The sequence below is a fragment of the Monodon monoceros genome, unplaced genomic scaffold, assembly GCF_005190385.1.
Source record: "Monodon monoceros isolate NGI ecotype Baffin Bay Population unplaced genomic scaffold, NGI_Narwhal_1 Super_Scaffold_21, whole genome shotgun sequence".
NCBI lineage: Eukaryota > Metazoa > Chordata > Mammalia > Artiodactyla > Monodontidae > Monodon > Monodon monoceros.
This window is the reverse complement of record NW_021703778.1, coordinates 108,052,193-108,073,248: the sequence shown is the minus strand read 5'-3', so window position 1 is coordinate 108,073,248 and position 21,056 is coordinate 108,052,193. Positions and strand designations below refer to the sequence as shown.

General features: G+C 37.0%; 2 protein-coding genes across 6 annotated transcripts in view; both read right to left on the bottom strand.

Moving 5' to 3' along the window:
• Positions 1-21,056, bottom strand: part of NUBPL (nucleotide binding protein like) — a 253,697-nt gene that overhangs the window by 27,295 nt on the left and 205,346 nt on the right. For all 5 annotated transcript variants that reach the window (XM_029238233.1, XM_029238237.1, XM_029238234.1 and 2 more), the window contains one exon: positions 8,928-9,013. In XM_029238233.1, coding sequence (XP_029094066.1) covers positions 8,928-9,013 — 86 coding nt within the window. The remainder of the gene's footprint in view (positions 1-8,927; positions 9,014-21,056) is intronic.
• On the bottom strand, positions 16,691-17,032 carry LOC114904377 (HIG1 domain family member 1A, mitochondrial). Its single transcript, XM_029238238.1, has one exon. The coding sequence runs from the start codon at positions 16,970-16,972 to the stop codon at positions 16,691-16,693; it is 282 nt and encodes a 93-aa protein (XP_029094071.1). The 5' UTR covers positions 16,973-17,032.

Genomic DNA, 21,056 nt, shown 5'->3' with positions numbered 1-21,056 from the left:
TTTATCTAAATTTTTAAAAATTTCTTGTTAAAATTCTTATTAGCAAATAAAGAGACTAGTCAAAATACCTAGGCCAAATACAAAAACACCTATGAACTATAAATTTATGTTTCATGATAGCGATTATAATAAACATTAATTATATAACATTATATTGACATCGAGTGATTAGATTGTACCAAACACTGTACTAAGCCCTCACTTAATTCTCACCTCAACCCTCTGAGGGAAATACTATTACAATTCCCATACAATGAATGAGAAAACTGAGGCACAGATTAAGTAACTTGCTCAGGTCATACTGCTAAAAAGTGACAGATCTAGGATTTGAACTCTACCATTCAGACTCCCGAGCTCACCCTTCTTAACTATGTAAAAGTGCCTCTGTAAGCTGTACCCTACTGCCTTAAAATTATAATACAATCTCTAATGTAATTTAATTTGCAACCATAAAAGATATACTTAAGGAATATAGCTCTCTATGTGCTTTAAAAAATCTGTGTATAAGAGGCTACAAATATATAGATAAATAAAAAATCTGGTTCGGTTAGGCGAAGGGACAGTCACATACATCATGTGATGTGAATAGTACTAAAAAGGCCAACACCAAATCATTTTCTCTACCAGTCTCTTCCTTGCCAAACAGTTTTAAATCACAATGCTTAGAGATAGGGCAGGGATTCGTGACTGAGAATCTAACCTCTTATTTCTAGTTCACTGTCAACCTGAGTAAAAAACTAGCTCCTGGTAGATTTATTAACGGCAGCATAACTCTCAAAATCCCTTTGATTTCTGCCTTTTGTTTTCTAACCACCCTACTCTATGTAATCAGTTGCCAAGCCTGTCTATTCTTTCAAAATGTCGATTACATTTATTTCCCTTTCCATTTTCATTGCCATTACTCTAAATCAGACCCTTACTGCCTATCACCTATACTAGCGTTTTCCCAACTTATTAAAACTGTCTTATAAGAAAAATATTTGACATCTTGATCTGATACAAAAACACACGTATGTATGTTTATGACTGAGACCATATCCCTATGAAATAACACTTTCTCTTCCTAAGGGCAATTTACCCTGATATTGTTTAAAAACTTTGGTTACATCTCTCACTGAATTGATTTCCTGACTCATTTGTGGGTCACAACCTGCACTGTGAATGACTGTGACCATTGCTAATGCTTCCTTACTGCCTCCACACTCTCCTGGCTCCTATTCTTTCTATTCATCTCTATCAGATTAAATCCTTTTAAAGCTCCACTCTAATTTTGTCTATTTCCTATCCAGCATTCTTTATGGACGCCTCTAAAAATCTCAAGAAGAATGTCCAAATTTCTTACTCTAGTGTCTAAAGCTTGACTAAACCTAGGCCTAGCAAAGACATATCCAAACATATTACTTCAGCTATAGACAAATTGAACAACCCTGAACACTTGTGATTTCCTAATTCTTTTCAGGCTGAATTCTGTCCCTCCCCCAGTCCTGTGATATACCTATGAAAATCCTCCTCCAATCATTCATTCAGTATATATTTAGTGCAGCTATATGTTCTGAACACAGAAGGGTGACGGTCAGTGGCTGAAGCTGACCTTATGGCACTATAAATGTGAAAGTACTGACAAAATGTGAAAACAGTTACAAAAGGGGAAACAGAGTGTTACTAAATCATACACTAGAAAGAGCTTACCTAGTCAACAGTGTCAGGGTAAGTCCCCCAGAGAAAGAGCTGTTCAATCTAAACACCAAAGGGGGCTTCCCTGGTGGCGCAGTGGTTGAGAATCTGCCTGCCAATGCAGGGGCCATGAGTTCGAGCCCTGGTCTGGGAGGATCCCACATGCCGCGGAGCAACTGGGCCTGTGAGCCACAACTACTGAGCCTGCGCGTCTGGAGCCTGTGCTCTGCAACAGGAGAGCTGGCGACAGTGAGAGGCCTGCACACCACGATGAAGAGTGGCCCCCGCTCACTGCAACTAGAGAAAGCCCTCACACAGAAATGAAGACCCAGCACAGCCAAAAATAAATAAATAAATAAAATTTTTAAAAAAATCTAAGCACCAAAGGATAAAAAGGAGCTACAGGTGAAAAGTGAGGGTAAAGCATTCTCAGATGGGGAAACAGCATGCTGAAGTCCATGAGAAGAGAAACTATGGAAATCTTCCAGAAGTGAAAGACGACCAGGTTGCCTGTGGCAGAGATAATGCCAGTCAGAGCGGCCTTGAGGTGGGAACAGCAGATTGTGGATGGCATTATATCCCAGGTCAAATATCAGTATAGGGAGTATTCATCATATGCATGCTACATGCCAGGTAGCGAACATTTAAGGATTTTTAAGGCATGTTTCTTGCCCTCCAAGAGCTCACATTCTTCTGATGGGACTGACAGGTAAACTTGTAGTGGGATAAGAGCCAAACTAGATATATGTTCAAGTGGTTCAGAGAAAAAATTATTAACCTTTTCTGGTAGTTTGGGAAAAGCTTCCTAGAGGATGTAATGCCTGAGCAGGGATTTGAAAAATGAGTATGAACTGACAATGGTTTCTCAGGGAAGGGACCAGCATGTACAAAATTACAGGGACATTAAAAACAAACAAACAAACAAACAAAAAAGAATGGCTTTTCCATGAAGACCTTCCTTGATAGCCCAGAGAAAAGTGTTCTCATGTCCCTCAGAATTTAGGGCCCTGCACCATAATAGAGTTCGTCTACAAAATGATAACGTACTTAAGGAAAAAAGAAAAAGGCTTCATCCTCACCTTTTTTTAAATCATCAATGGAGCTTACCACAGTACTTGGCTTATAGAAGGCACTCAATGTAAGTAAATATATATTTGTAGAATAAACTAATAGCTATTTATTGAATTAAAATTAAGTGATCCCTTATGTACAGAAAGAATAAGAGAGTATACTTTAATATACTTTTCAGGAGCTGGAAAGGAGATTACCTAAGAAGAGTGGGCTGGATAGTGAAATCCCTGTGACTCTAAAAGTTCAAATGGTAGGGGAAGGGTTCCAAATTGAGGTGCCTGGTTTTCCCTTATAAAAGAAGGCAACAAAAATGGATGAGATAAACAAGATGAAAAGACAGCCCTCAGAATGGGAGAAAATATTTGCAAACAAAGCAACTGACAAAGGATTAATTTCCAAAATATACAAGCAGCTCATGCAGCTCAATATCAGAAAAACAAACAACCCAATCCAAAAATGGATTTAGAAGACCTAAACAGACATTTCTCCAAAGAAGACATACAGATTGCCAACAAACACATGAAAGGATGCTCAACATCATTAATCATTAGAGAAATGCAAATCAAAACTACAATGAGGTATCACATCACACTGGTCAGAACGGCCAGCATCAAAAAAATCTACAAACAATAAATGCTGGAGAGGGTGTGGAGAAAAGGGAACCCTCTTGCACTGTTGGTGGGAATGTAAATTGATACAGCCACTATGGAGACCAGTATGGAGGTTCCTTAAAAAACTAAAAATAGAACTACCATATGACCCAGCAATCCCCTGCTGGGCATATACCCTGAGAAAAACACAATTCAAAATGAGTCATGTCCTACAATGTTCATTGCAGTTCTATTTACAATAGCAACAGCTATTTACAATAGCAACTTAAGTGTCCATCGACAGATGAATGGATAAAGAAGATGTGGCACATATATACAATGGAATAATACTCAGCCATAAGAAGAAACAAAATTGAGTTATTTGTAGTGAGGTGAATGGACCTAGAATCTGTCATACAGAATGAAGTAAGTCAGAAAGAGAAAAACAAATGCTAACACATATATATGGAATCTAAAAAAAAAAAAAAAGGTTCTGAGGAACCTAGGGGCAGGACAGGAATAAACATGCAGACAGAGAGAGTGGGCTTGAGGACATGGGGAGGGGGAAGGGTAAGCTGGGATGAAGTGAGAGTGGCAATGACATATATACACTACCAAATGTAAAATAGATAGCCAGTGGGAAGCAGCCGCATAGCACAGGAAGATCAGCTCCGTGCTTCGTGACCACCTAGAGGGGTGGGATAGGGAGGGTGGGAGGGAGACTCAAGAGGGAGGGTATATGGGGATATATGTATCACTTTGTTATACAGCAGAAACTAACAACATTGTAAGGCAATATACTCCAATAAAGATGTTGAAAGAAAATGGATGAGAATGACACAGCACATAAAGTAGTCACCATTAAAAATGTGTAAGACTGAAAAATTGTTATTATTTTTTAAAAAAATAGTCTATCTACAAATACTGAGATAATCAAGGATTTGGCAGAGTTGATATCATTTCAAGCAGAGAACAGAGAATTTAATAGTCATCTCTTCTTCTCCTTTCCCTATCTGAGCCTTGAGTTTTAAGAAATTATTTAACTTCAAAATGTTCTTGTAGACATTAATAAACTCTGACCATACCAATGAATTCCAAAGACATCACTGTTTCCATGGTAACTAATGCACTTCAAAAGGAAAACACAGAGAGCAAGACTAAAACCCAGGGAAAAAATGAAATAAAGTGGTATACACAAGGCATAACATTTCTCCTTTGCATTTATGGAACACTTTCTAATTTCAGACACCGAGTGCCAGAAGGATCTCAGAGGTCATCAAATCCACATCCTACTGGAAGCCAGGATTCCCTTTACAATGCAGCTATACAGTGGCTGCCCTCCAACTGCTTACAGAGCTCTCTGCTGGGAAGTTCTCACTCAATCACTTGCAAAGATTACTGAGCACCTGTCTTGCTCTGCAGGTTAAGAGATGACTAAGACATTCTCCCTCTTTTTTCAAATTTTTGCTGTTTAGAAGGCAAATAACTAAAATGGGTGAAAAATGAGGGCTATAATAAAGGTACAGGAAGAGTCAAAAAATAATAGAGGGAGTATGCATTTCCAATGACTTTCATTTCCACTCCTCTTCAGCCCCACACATCCATGAGCAATCATATCCTGTACCTTGTCGTGACCCAGGACTGCTCCGACTCTGCAAACTTACACTCCGACATCCACTTTCAGATCACAAACAGCTCCTTTACTCCATAACTAATCCTCCACTGGTCCTATGAGCCTTATGCAGCCCAAGATCCTTCACCTGGAATACTTCCTTGCTGACAGCCTCAACTTTTATCCTTCAGTGGCACCCACCTAACAAAAGTCTGGCTTCTTCTCTTTTAAAAACTTTTCTCTCAAGGATTTCATGATGCTTTAGAGTGAGCTGGACACATGCCTCCACCCTCATCTTACAGGAATGAGAAGCTAAGCATTCACTTAAATGCTGATAAAATGACTATTATCCTGACCTTGAAGTGGCAGTAAGAAGGATTATGAATTATTTGTTCTCATAATTTTTGGTGGATAGCTCTAACTTTTTGCTGATTTATAGTTTAAAATCTCATATGAGTAATCTTATTTAGTTATCTGAGTAGGCATTACTTGCATCTCGTTTATCTTGGAGGGCATAATAGGAAAGAAATAATACTGTTAAACTAAGTGCTTCATTGAGACAGTTTTCTATCTGAAATGGGCATTTGGTTACCATTGCTTTAAAATTTTTCCAAGCTAAACTTCAAACACAGAACACCATGGGGGGTTTTATCACTCATTTATCCTCATACAAAACCAGGCCCTCAAACATTTTCCGACTCTGCTAGTGAGAATACCCTCAAATCAACTAGGAGGTAAGCACACAGGCATCATCTTTTCCAGGGTCCTCAATTTTCATAAGGGCATGTTGATCCATCCAGAGCTCCATGGCTTACTAACTGTGTACAGGTCTGCACTAACTGGCAAGGGAGAACAGGTACTTGTTGAAGAGGATCATCTCAACTCCACTACTCTACAGTTTTATACTTTTCAGAAGCTCCCCTGAGATAAAAAACATTTACAAAAGCTTTCCTGAGAGTCTATTCATTCTAATACATCATTGGTTCTTATACTGCATCATGCTCTCATTGAAGAATTCTCTCCATACCAAAACAAACACCAAGTGTACCATTTGGTGGGGATGGGGAAGGAGAGAGAATCGTGAGACCCTCTGAAGCTAATCCCTGGCTACAGTCTAAAAAGCTCTGCTCTAGGCACAAAAACAGACATACGGATCAATGGAACAGAATACAGAGCCCAGAAATAAAACCACACACCTAGAGTCAATGAATCTTCCACAAAGGAAGCAAGAATGTACAATGACAATCTAGTCAGCAAATGGTGTCGGGAAAGCTGTACAACTACATGTAAATCAGCAAAGTTAAAACACACCCTCACACCATATATAAAAATGAACTCAAAATGGCTTAAAGACAAATATAAGACATCACACCACAAAACTCCTAGAAGAGAACATAGGTAAAACATTCTCTGACATAAACTGTAGCAATGTTTTCTTAGGTCAGTCTCCTAAGGCAAAAGAAATAAAAGGAAAAATAAACAAATGGGACCTAATCAAACTTACAAGCTTTTGCACAGCAAAGGAAACCATAAACAAAATGAAAAGACAACCTATGGACTGGGAGAAAATATTTGCACATGATACAACTGACAAGGGCTTATTTCCAAAATATACAAACAGCTCATACAACTCAACAACAAAAAAACAAACAACTCAATCAGGAAATGGGCAGAAGACCTAAATAGACATTTCTCCAAAGAAGACATACGGACGGCCAATAGGCACATCAAAAGATGCTCAACATGGTTAATTATTAGAGAAATGCAAATCAAAACTAACAAGGAGATACCATCACAGAATGCCCATCATTAAACAGTCTTCAAATAACAAATGCTGGATAGGGTGTGGAGAAAAAGGAACTCTCCTATACTGTTGGTGGGAATGTAACTTGGTGCAGCCACTATGGAGAACAGTATGAAGGCTCCTCAAAAACTAAAAATAGAGTTGCCATATGATCCAGCAATCCTACTCCTGGCCATATATCCGGACAAAACTGTAATTCAAAAAATACACACACCTCAATGTTCATAGCAGCACTATTTACAAGAGCCAAGACATGGAAACAACCTAAATGTCCATTGACAGATGAATGGATAAAGATGATGTGGTATATATATATACAACTGAATATTACTAAGCCATCAAAAAGAATGAAATAATGCCATTTGCGCCTACATGGATGGACCTAGAGATTATCATACTAAGTAGAATAAGTCAGAAAGAGAAAGATAAATGCCATATAATATCACTTATATGTGGAATCTAAAGTATGGCACAAATGAACTTATCTATGAAACAGAAACAGACTCACAGACATAGAGAACACACCTGTGATTGTGGGGGTGTGGTTTGGACTGGGAGTTTGGGGTGAGCAGATGCAAACTATTATACATAGAGTGGATAAACAACAAGGTCCTACTGTATAGCACAGAGAACTATATTCAATATCCTGTAATAAACCATCATGGAAAATAAAACCAAAAAGCTCTGCTCTATAAGCTCAAAAATCTAACCCTGAATTAAGCAAGGCCACTAGGAGCCATAGAGATGGAAGCATCATGTTGGCTTCTTACTGAAATGCTTGTTCTAAACCACTCTCTGGCACAAGTCCACTTGATTTTGATGAGGCACACTAGGAGGAAGAACCCTCTATTTATGGTTACAAAGGTGACAAAAATGTGTTCATTACATACAAGGTTTCTTTTATTTCTGAGGACCTAGAGAGTTATGCCTCTCTTCTCTCACCTCTGCTTCTCTTGAGCAGCAAGCTTTTTTTTTTTTTTAATTTTACTTAAGTATAGTTGATTTACAATGTTGTGTTAATTTCTTCTATATAGCAAAGTGACTCAGTTATACATACATACATATATATATTTTCATATTCTTTTCCATTATGGTTTATCACAGGACATTGAATATAGTTCCCTGTCCTATACAGTATGACCTTGTTGTTTATCCATCCTGTATATAACAGTTTGCATCTGCTAATCCCAAACACCTGTTCCTTCCCTCCCCTACCCCCCCACCCCCTTGGCAACCACAAGTCTGTTCTCTATGTCTTTGAGTCTGTTTTTGTTTCGTAGGTATGTTGATGTGTATTGTACTTTAGATTCCACATATAAGTGATATCATATGGTATTTATCTTTCCCTTTCTGAGTTACTTCACTTAGTATGATAATCTCTAGGTCCATCCATGTAGGCACAAATGGCATTATTTCAGTCTTTTTGATGGCTGAGTAATATTCCATTGTATATATGTACCACATCTTTATCCATTCATCTGTCGATGGACATTTAGGTTGCTTCCACGTCTTGGCTATTGTAAATAGTGCTTCAAGCTCTCTTTTAACCTCATGGAAATGGACAGTTGTATAATGGTCCTATGTTTCTTTCCCTGTGGCTGCTGCAAAATTCATGGCATACTTCTAGCATGTATTTAAGTCCCCTAATGGCATGCAAGTTATTTACAGACTTCACTTCTGACTCCATCTGATTTTAGTTGTCCTTTCTCTTATTTTTATATTTTTTATTTTTTTGCCATTTTTGTATACAAAATTCTTAGATACTTTCAAGAAAATGGTGAGTTACAAATGAGTTAAACTGTAGAAGACAGAAGGAAAAAGGTTATCTTTTTCACCTGTTTCCCATCAGTGATCTGTTCAAGTGTATCTACCTAAATAATTTCTTAAAAATCTATTATTATTTTTTCAGTGATAGCTACAAATAGTTGAGAAAGGTAGTACTTGTTCAGAAAATTCATGCCTGAAGGATGTTCTAGAATTCTCCTTGATTAATATAACATGCATATATGTTTGCGCCTATATATGTGTTTTTAGAGTAACCATCAAAATGAAGTAGGGTGTTCATAAAGATTTCTGCACAGAACTAAATTAAAATTTGGATTGTATTTCTCAGTGATTTGCTTTTTCAGTTAGAAGTGTTTCAGATTTTTGCAACAATGAAGGTGTAAATGCTTACAGGCACGTGGACTTTTCGAAACATCTCAGCTCCCTTATGTGCGTCCATCAATGCAATGTCCTGGGGCGTGGAGATAATCACAGCTCCTAACCAAAAGAAAACAAAAAGAGAGCAAAATGATGTTATCATATAATTCCTTATGGAAAGATTACTCCCAAAATTATGTTGATTATACACTAAAAGAGTCTACTATATTAACTATTTAGGTAATTTGTATAAATTTCACATACATGAATGGGAAAGACAAGGAAATGTCTACTTTGCTTTTGCATATTTTTGACTCCTCCTAAAAGTACAACTGACCTGTGATTCAAGGTCACAGCTGTATCATCAGAACCTTCCTCCTTTTCAGACAATGTGCTACGTAAAAGATGTACAACGTAGGCTTCACTTTCAAGAACCTAACACCCTACTTGGGGAGACCCAAAATTAAGGATTCAACACAATGTGCTAAGCATTTTAATAAGGTAGGCCTAGAATGTTATGGAGTTATAAAACAAGAATAAAGGAAAGGTAACTAATTCAATCTAGGGGAGAGGATAGCAAAGGTGATAATGGATAGGGTCAGGAAGCAGGTGATAAGAAGAAATGGGGCAAAGTTTCCAGAAAGAAGTGGTAGCTAAGCTGAGTTCTAAAAGTTTGTATTACAGAAAACTCACTAGTGTAGAATACACTGTGGAGAATAGTCTGGTGGGGTAAAACTAGGAGCTGTGGCAGAAGTTCAGATGCAAAACAGTGGTAGCCTGAACTAAGGCAGCACTGAGAGTAGATGGAGATGGAGGCTTTCTTGGGTCTTCACTATTATCTCACAGAAACAAGATGGTTTTGAGAGTTTTGAGGGAAAGGGCAGTGCAATTTTTTCTGTAAGTGGAAACACCAGAGACCTGGTTATGATTTGTAGACACTATGAATTTCTTAAGTTTTGTGGTTTCTTCTAGATGATAAACTGAAAAAAATGAACATATCCCAGATCACCTGGATGACCATCATCTTATAACTAAATATACACTGCCATGACATTTCAGCATCCAAACCATCAAATTGGCAGTTCTTTGTCCCAGCTGAGGAGAACAGAGGTATAATTAACAATGGCACCAAGTGAAGAGCAAATGATACTATTAAAGAGTACTGTCGGAAGGGATAATTTGAAAAAGAATAGAGGAAAGTGGAAGTGGAACCAAGTTCTCACAAAGCATGTAGCAATATAGGCACGCCAAACACAGAAGAACTGTGCAATAACGTCTTTAACATCTTTTTTAACATCTTTATTGGAGTATAATTGCTTTACCATGGTGTGTTACTTTCTGCTTTATAACAAAGTGAATCAGTTATATATATACATATATCCCCGTATCTCTTCCCTCTTGCGTCTCCCTCCCTCCCATCCTCCCTAACCCACCCCCTCTAGGTGGTCACAAAGCACCGAGCTGATCTCCCTGTGCTATGCGGCTGCTTCCCAAAACTGTAAAATCAGTTTTACATTTGGTAGTGTATATATGTCCATGCCATTCTCTTTGTCCCAGCTTACCCTTCCCCCTTCCCGTGTCCTCAAGTCCATTCTCTAGTAGGTCTGCATCTTTATTCCCGTCCTGCCCCTAGGTTCTTCGTGACCATTATTTTTTTTTTTTAGATTCCATATATACATATTGGCATACGGTATTTGTTTTTCTCTTTCTGACTTACTTCACTCTGTATGACAGACTCTAGGACCATCCACCTCACTACAAATAACTCAATTTCGTTTGTTTTTATGGCTGAGTAATATTCCATTGTATATGTGCCACATCTTCTTTACCCATTCATCTGTCAATGGACACTTAGGTTGTTTCCATGTCCTGGCTATTGTAAACAGTGCTGCAATGAACATCGTGGTACATGACTCTTTTTGAATTATGGTTTTCTCAGGGTATATGCCAGTAGTGGGATTGCTGGGTCATATGGTAGTTCTATTTTTAGTTTTATAATGAACCTCCATACTGTTCTCCATAGTGGCTGTATCAATTTACATTCCCACCAACAGTTGTGCAATAGTATTTAGCTACAAATTCATCTTGCAATTGGTATTTTCATTACAGCAAAAACTTCATCTTTCATATTAATATCATTAATTTGAATTTTATTGATCTTGTAAGTTTGCTTGAATTTGTTATTTTTTTAGTTTTAAAAAATTATATAAGAGCTATAAGCTTAAGGAATCTGTGTTTATGCTTAAAGTAGTCTAATAATAAAAATAAGTCTATTTGGGGCATGGGGCAGATTATTTTCCTTTAGAAAGAGGGTCTATTCATTAGTCAAGTTTCAGAAACACTAGCTTTGGAATTCAAACAGAATCAGTATTCAAATTTTTATTCCATAGCTGACTACTGGTGTGACTAGGGTAATAACTTAATCTCTTTGAGATTCAGTTTCTTCATCTACAAAATGGCATAGTAATACTCAGGTCACAGGGTGCAATAATTTAATGAACTAATGTACATAAGATACTTGACATGATGCCACAGGGTAAACATTCAATAAATGGTAGCTGTGTTGGTAACACCATTTTTGTTATCTTTAATATTGTTATTAACACAAATGTCTTAGAAGTTGCTAGCAAGGTCATTTTCATATTTGCCATCAAGCAGCTCATCCTACTTTTCAATTTGTTCCATGGATCACCACATTCTTCTATTTTGATTTATTCTTCCGAAAAAACCAAAAATGAATTAACATTTCTCTTTTCCCTCTTTTAAAGATTGATGGAAATAACCTCTCTGCAAAAGTGCACTCAACTCTACTCTTTACAACCAATGTATCTCCATAAATTGCCTCCTTCTAGATTCTGTTATCATATCCAGGCATTTGGAGGGGAACTAATTCCAGTTCTGCCCCCATCCACCTGTGTGACTAACATTGGGCAAATAACTCAGAATCACTCAGGTCTCAGTTTCCTTAGCTGTAAAATTAATGCAAGGACAGACAGTCCTCAAGCTAGCTCTCTGATTATATGATTTAGCATTCCCTCTTAACTATAGTTTCCAAAACCACCCCTGTTCAACCTGACTGCCTCAGTAATCCTATTTAAGCAAGTGTGAAAGACTACCTCCTCCAAAAATTATGGCCCCTCAGTCTCAGAACCATTCTCTTCACATGGAAGCAAAACCTCCTTGGCTATTTCCTCCAAATTCTCTCATAACTATATACTAGTATGCAGGGAGTTTTCTATTGCATTAGCCCTAAAAAGTACCTTTAGCTTTCATATAATATAAACATTTTTGGTTGGAAACACCCTTTGTCCACTATTTGTATTACCATTGCACAATATAGTTTCATGGATGGTTATGATTTTTCTCAATTTTTTATCAAACAAAAGTAATAACACAATGCTGTGCACAAAACAGGCACTTAACAAAGGATCAGGGTTTAAATAATTTTCCTATATTTTCAAATCATTCTAGACTACAACTGTATGAACTCTTAGTTTGTAACTCCTTGAACCAGGAGTCAAAAGCTCTGGATTCTGGTTTTGTTGACTATCCTAATGTACTACACAATCTTGAATAGCTCACTAAATCTCAATACATCTCAATTAACTCCTCTATAAAATGACCCTATTTCCATTGGTCCTATTTAATTTTAAAGAGCTGTCTCATTTTTAAAGAAGAATGTAAAACTGTTACTGAAATGCTTGGTGACATTATTTTTATAGCTATAAGACCCCAGAGAGAGGGATTAAAGTGACTTGGTTTCCTCTGTACTTAACCCTAACACAGTATCACAAATAAGCATCTATGCCACCTGAGTTTCTTTGTGATCTAAATAGCACCACTCATATATCACAGTAACTTTTTGACAAGGACAACAATCGTCTTCCATGTCCCATCAAATGCTCACAAAACATGTAAATATTCCATTGGAACTACCAGCCACATTATAAAAGACTTTTGTAAGTTTTTTTTTTCTGAAATATATGTCCTTAGCTAATGACTAAGTCCTTAATCACAACGCAGTCAGTCTTTAGAATGCTCTTCTGAGAAAAAAATTTCTAGCCCTTGTTAAAAAATACAAAAACATAACTGGCTCATGCATAAATCACACCTCTTTTGCTATACCAAATTTTAGTACATCACACAAGTAACCATTTCAGACACCCCTAAAGTGACCTCTGGAATTTATAAAGAAATAAAGCAAACAAAAGACAAACAAAACCTCCAGTAAAATTAATCATTAGCCAATCTGTGCATCACAACACATATTTTTAAATATTAAAGGAATTATGTCAATTTTTTTTCTTGTTTATATATCTCAACTTAAAACATGGTCTCCATATCTGATATTACAGTTTATCTCTATAGTTCTTGCCTTCTACTTAATAAATTTTAATTTTTCTCAGGGACCCTGGAACATGAACCCATATGAACTAGCCTAGATTTTCCCCTTTATACCACCACTGATATGTCACTTCAGTTTGTGATGGTTTGTTAGAAAACTTGTGCTCCCTCTACTGACCATAAGGAATGCTAATAGCAACAAAGAGAATGTTTAGTTTGCAATAAGTGGAATTATTTTCTGGGGGTAAAAACACAGTATCATAAAACACCCATCTCAAGAATCCCATGGAGAATTTTCTATCCATTGTCTAGGGTAAATGTCTAAGTCCAAATAATTAAATAATATTGTTTAAATGTTATTTTCCAAGTTGTAATCTGTGTAAGGGCTTTTTAAATCTCAGCTGAGATTTACTGTAAGAGGTTAGGTGTCTATCGGATTCTGGTAAATATGTAAACATCCTAAAAAATAATTATTTTGAGTATTGTCTTAATTGCCAATTCTCTTGAGCATTGAGAGGAAAAAACTGCATATCTGGATTTGGGTCAGAGTTCAGAGTAGTTAAGCATTTAAAACTGATTATTCCAGATGTTAGGCTGATCATAATTATACCAGTGTGGAATTACTCAATTATGCCATTCTAAGTCTCCATGGCATAAATTGTATCTAATTCCCGGGCTTGATTGAGAACTTCAGTGCTAGAACCTAATAAAAATGTACAACAGAAACTGCCCATAATTATACCTGGATGAGTAATTCTATACAGCCCTTGAGCATGTCAGTGTAAAGTCAACTAAGACTTAAAAGAAGAAATCAACTGCTATTCTTAATGTTCACAGTGCTCTAATATTTACTGCTACTGATGCTCCTTGATTTATTTAAAGATACTTGCAGCAAAAGAAAATAATCATTTTCTGCTAGCTTAACATAAACACAATTGTTTACTGACTATAAAGGAGATTGGTATTTTTTAGCTCTCCCCTGTCATTCTCCTCTACAACTCCCAAACCTCCTGAATTATAAACATTATTTGCTTTAATATCAAAGAATGCCCACTAATATTAGTATCAGATTAAGTAAAACATAATTTAAGGTAAAGTCACATCAAATGTACCCACGGACTGTGTTTCAACAGGGAATATAAGTAATTCTTTCATGAGTCACTGTTTTGGACTCTATGCTCCATTCCTGCAGAAAAGAGAGAGAATTGACTACAGTCACAAAGGGGATATGCTTTATTAATTTAAAGATCAATCATTTTGCTCACTTTAGAAATGAATTTTGTTACAGGAAATTATGTCAATTGCTGCCAAAAAGAATTATAAAACACAATAATTAGTGGAAAGCACAGTATTTCAAAGTCATTGGTGAGAGAGAGCACTTGCACTTTGGAACTTAATTAAGAATTCAAGTTTGTCAAAGGAATCTGGATGCGTATCTGCTGTTTAGGGATAAAGATTGGCTCTTCAATAATGGAGTCAACAGGCTTCCAATCACCTCACCTTAATGATGCTAACAAAGAATTCACCAGGGGATCCAGACTACATTCACTGTGAACCACTGGGGACAGGTGAAGCTTCTAAATTCTAAAGAGCTTGGGGTGGAACAAAACAGTTCTCTTATGCTCACACTTTGCTCTCTCTCTCTCTCTCTTTCATTCTCATCCTCCCCCCACTTCTATATTTCCAGTAAAGTTAAGATAAAATCCTGGCTTCCCTCCAGTCTTGAATCCATCATTATGTTGATCAGTAAACACCTAGGGGAGCCTACTTGTTGTACACATATTTCTCTGCAACTCAGAGAACTCTTTTGCTCTTCTGTGAGCGTCTGTTCATGTTGGGCTCTTAGATGTAATATTTTGTATTTCAAATTCTGTTAGATACACATAAAGCACAGCCTGCCCATGCTCACAGTGAGCTACCACCAAAGGCTGTCTGTTTAATAATGAAACACATCCCTTTTTATACATATTCTTTCTCCATGAACTCCAGAGATGAGAACTGCTATACCCCGATTACCTTAACTTTATTTAGCCAGGTGTCTTTCAGGAAATAAAGGCTGAGACTTTACATGGAAAAGCTTTGCTCCATTTCCAAATACTGTCACACTTAAGACATGAAGACATTCTTCAGAGCTACACATCAAACTCTGATCAAATTTCTAACATCTATGACAAAGTGCAAAAAATTTTAAATGACAGACTGTGGGACTTGCACTTTTTCAACATATAAATGTTTAATAGATTTAAAAGTAGTTTCTAATATGAATCTGACTACCCGTTCGCCATTAACTATTCATTGAACTTTAAGATATTAAGGAATTTTAGCTGTCAGACATATTATGAAGAAAATGCCTAGAAATTCTTCAACGACAAAACTGAATGAACTATATCAGAAGCATCCCATCCAAACACAGCCTAGATAATCAAGGAATTCAAACATCAGATAAGCTGGTCTAGACAAAGTGATTCTGAAAGCTGACTATATAAGAATCATTTGGGAGTTTTTAAAATCCTCGGTCTTTCCATGTCATAGTTCAAAAGTTGTTAATTCTCGGGCTATTTCTTTGAACTCTTAACTAACATACTATAACTTCTACCTATAATATATGTTGACCCAAATACAAGAGCCCTGCTTCTTTCTTCTTTTTTTTTCACTTCCATTACACGCAATTTATTTAGTTTAACATTTATGATTCTTTCAGAGAAAATAAACAGACTGCACATATTTAAAAAGTATTTTTCATTTACCTTTGCATTAGCACTTAAAATACACACTTCTATTTCAAAATGCCATTTAAAAATTATTCTAATATAACAGCAGCAAACTATAATTCTGCAACTACAAAACAGCTAAATGGGGATCTACAGTTAAGTTATTCTCATGTTTACAAATATGATTCTGAAACAGATACTACTTCAAAGCAGCTGTTACCAGCTCTTTAGGTTTGGTTTAAAAACACACACATAGTTGCTGGGAGGTTTATCATGTTGTATTCCGTGCACTGTTCTGAAAGGGTTCTTCAAGAGCCAACCAGACCTTAAAAACTACTCAGTCCACAAGGCAGTCAGAAAGAGTTAAATTAACTGGGGTAAATAGGATTCCTACATTACATCAAAAGCATATGATATTCTGCAGCAACTGGGAGCATTTTCAGGTTTGGCATGTTGTCCTCTTTACAACTAATTTTATCAAAAGAGTTTAAGAAGGCGGACACTGTACCACTACCAAGTGCATTTAAAAGTGACATGTTTTTGTGCTAATCTGACTCCCCTGAACGACCTAGCTAGTGAACTAGTCACTAGGCAAATCAAGCCTGCCAGAAAGGAAGCCAATACTCAAATTACCATGTTATTGTCCAACCCACAGAATTTATTTTCAACATAAACATATAACCTCAATATGAGATGTCTAACTAAAGCAAACACCACCAAGACCAAGACAGTATCTCGTCTTCTAAGGTTTAGGTTTTGCCCAGAATTCTTGATACATGGAATAGCCCATACCAAGAGTCATTGCTCCCACAACAAAGCCTTGGGCTGCCACGCGCATGTGGATCAGGTGAACAGACATTTTAGTATTGCCCCTGCTCTTCAATTTATATAATCCATATGCAACGACTGCTGCAAAACCTGCCATTCCAATGGGGACAAATGGTGCCTCTCTAGCTTTTCGGATAAGTTTAGATCCCTGATCTTTATCATATGAAGAAAGAGAAACATCTGTGTCACTTGACATAGTGATTGAAGAATCTTCAGATAACGGCACAACGTCGCAGGCTCCTACCGGCTTCTCGAGCCGTGCTTCTTAAATTTAGATTGGAAACATTGTTGTTCATTAACCAATGGCATTATATCAGTATTTGCTTTATAATTTGATTCCCAATCTAACAAGGACTGAAGTTTCAGACTGAGTACCAGGAGTGTCCTTAAAGATAAAACATTGGCCACTAATATGTATAAAATGGATAACTAATAAGAACCTGCTGTATAAAAAGAAATAAATAAAATTGTATTAAAAAAAGGATAAAACATTGGAATACAATTCCTAGTCTTTAACCCTTGGCTACAATTTGTCTAACAACAAAACAATTTTATTTTGGAAAGAATTTTTATAATTTGATGGCTAAAACAATAATTCTCTTCCACATCATGCGATTCTTTGCCAAATATCCATTAATTATAATCCTGTCCAACATTTGCACGGAAAGACACCTGGAAGAAGTCCAAAATTGACTGTCTCCTTTAAAGTTTCACACTACAAACTGAAAACATAATGAAGATTTACTATCTCTGAATACCAGGAAAAGCTATGACCTAAGTCTACCACCTATTAGGTGCAAGCATGTTTCAAGCTTTACAATTTGAGGTAATTATAAATTATAAAATGGAGGGGAAAAACAGCACAAAAATCCGAAGTAGCCAAATATGGCCCATGGTCATTTACTTATTTAACGATGGCAACAGTAAGTTTCTGATTCTCCAAACCCCAATAGGCTTTCATGTTATAAAAACTACTGTCCAAATTGGCAGTCAAAGAGTATTACTGTAAAAGAGATAATTGAGGCCAAACTGCTGTTGGTGGGGAAAATACTAGTGTGGATTTGTACAGCTTTTTCTCAAGAATCTATCATGAGTGAATAGGAGTTCAGTTAATGTGGCAAAAGGCCCAATGCCTTTCACAAGCAATAAATGCCTTTCACTTTAAACGATGACTGAAATATTAAGGTGGCTTAATTTAAAATTCCCACCCCATCTCATTTAAGTGAATGAGAGGCAGAAAAGCCTCTGGCTTTCCTTCTCTCTGTAGAGTCCAGACAGGAAGAAAGTGCATCGCCTCATTTTCATAATGTAATGCCAGTCTGGTAGTGCAGCTTCTCCTGAGCCCATGGATATTTAGCATATTGTCTGACTACTCTGCCATATACAGTAGCTTCTCCCTCCCTATAGAAAAGAAATCAAGACAGGCCCCACACTAGGACTACTTGGCTGTTTTCTCTGCCCTCCCCTGGAAGAATAAGAGAAAGGACCAAGATGGGATCATGTTGCTCCCCTTGCGAGTGTTCAGTCTTTGTCCCTTCTCCTATAAGAACCATTTCCAAAAGTTTTATTCCTGCATCAATCTTTACTTAATGAAGGAGAACTTTTTTCATAACTCTACCCTATCAGAATAAACTCTTCTATCCATTACTCCCCACTGCAACAAAATATACTTATATCAGAGTTTATCTCCAATATAAATATTCTATTCATTAATTTGATGACAGTAAAATTTTGCTTTCTGATAGCATGGATTTTCACTAATTTGAGTGTACTACTGATATCTGTATTAGCTTCAAACTTTTAGAGGGCAGGAATCTTTGCTTTGCATTTCATGTATTGCAAGTCACTAATTCACAGTTATAATGATGATCATGAAGAAAAAAAAAACTTCTGGTTATTTTCCACTTGCTGTGCTCCACTTCCTTCCTCTCCACCTTCCTCAAGCTCTGCTTCATTCTCTGCCCTGATCAGTGCCCAGGTAGCTGACCTCTGTGGACTGTATCACCTGAGTTTCCTTACCCTCTGGCTTTCAATAAGGATCTGCCAGTAGGAGGTATCAGCGGGATAGGAGGCTGTGGGAGGAGAAAGAGGCTCTAGTACTATTAGTACCACACACAACTGCTCCCTCCCTGCCTTGCAGGAGTTCTGCCCTTGGCTCTCTTCCTCTGTGGCCACAAATCCCAACAGGCAGCCCCTCCTCCATGGCTTCAGCAGTCGCCAGGTCTCCCCTTCAGGCAGAGAGACAGTAAAAATTCCTACTGTCACTAGTCTCTGGGTACTTCACCATCTCTTGTTTGTTTCCTTAATGCTGCCCACACCTCAGTAACTAGTCCCTTCATTAAACCCACTCTGTTAGTTCCTTTAAAGATGTGTCATCTCTTTCCAGCCAGGACCCTGACTCATATAGCACCTTAATATGAATAAATTACTATAACTCTCCAGTCTCTCAAAAAACAAAAATATGCTTCATAGATTTCATAAGAGGCATAAACTCTTAATTCCAAGAGTTAAAGTCAAATTAAGATAGTCTTCAGATAGTCATACAGAGGATCTTAGTTGAAGCAAAGGAAGGAAGAAAAATACTTTAGGCAACATTTATTAGAATTCAAATACTAGCATAGTGCATATATTTTCAAAAATTTCAAGGAACTTATAATGTTCCTCAAAGAAATATTAATCCTCTGCCATTATGGATGAGCAGTTAAGTGTTCAATAATTCCCAAGAGTTCATCACTATTCATTAAAAAACAAAAAAACAAAAACTTGGAAGTCAACAATGGAATCTACCCAATTCAATATACGGCACCAACTAATTTACAAGTGAAACAAACAACAAGCAAAAACTCAGCAAACTGTATTACAAAAAAAAAAAAGTAAGAAAAATAACAAAACAAAACCAGCACTGATAACTCTGGCTTTTCCCCTTGGCACGTTCAACAAGACAAGAGTAAATCCAAAGACTGTAACCGGTTATTTGCCACACACTATTCTGTCTCCTTTCCCTCTAGCAATTACTACAAATACAAGGCACTTGCAGTATGTAATGATTCAGTCCACATAAGCTCAAATTTAAATCATTAGCCACTAATGCTACTGTCAACACATTTATCACTATTGTTGCTACACGATTTTAACACAAATAAGAGGATGATATTTTTTTCATTAAAGTTTATTCCTATAATAAGCTTGTCATCTATCCCATGGAACAAAATCGAACCCATACAAAGAGTTGCTAATTAGCATTCAGAAAGAAGGTCTTTTTGCTTGTACAGGTCTGCCTCCATGAATTTTGCAAAAGGATGTCTCTTTACAAGTATAAAACAATTTCATTCTCAACATGGCTTGGAGAAATGCAAAGTTCATATAAAGGTGCTTTGTAATTCACAACATTTCACCATCCGCCCCCTCCCCCAAAAAAACCTTTTACTTATTTTTTTTAACATCTTTATTGGAGTATAGTTGCTTTACAACGGTGTGTTAGTTTCTGCTTTATAACAAAGTGAATCAGTTATACATATACGTATGTTCCCACATCTCTTCCCACCTGCGTCTCCCTCCCTCCCACCCTCCCTATCACACCCCTCTAGGTGGTCACAAACCACCGAGCTGATCTCCCTGTGCTATGCGGCTGCTTCCCACTAGCTATCTATTTTATGTTTGGTAGTGTATACATGTCCATGCCACTCTCTCACTTTGTCACAGCTTACCCTTCCCCCTCCCCATATCCTCAAGTCCAATCTCTAGTAGGTCTGTGTCTTTATTCCCGTCTTAACCCTAGGTTCTTCATGACTTTTTTTTTTTTCTTAGATTCCATATATATGGGTTAGCATACGGTATTTGTTTTTCTCTTTCTGACTTACTTCACTCTGTATGACAGACTCTAGGTCCATCCACCTCAATACAAATAACTCAATTTCGTTGCTTTTTATGGCTGAGTAATATATTCCATTGTATATATGTGCCACATCTTCTTTATCCATTCATCAGCTGATGGACACTTAGGTTGCTTCCATGTCCTGGCTATTGTAAACAGAGCTGCAATGAACATTTTGGTACATGACTCTTTTTGAATTATGGTTTTCTCAGGGTATATGCCCAGTAGTGGGATTGCTGGGTCATATGGTAGTTCTATTTGTAGTTTTTTAAGGAACTCCATACTGTTCTCCATAGTGGCTGTATCAATTTACATTCCCACCAACAGTGCAAGAGTGTTCCCTTTTCTCCACACCCTCTCCAGCATTAATTGTTTCTGGATTTTTTTTTTTTTTTTGCAGTACGCG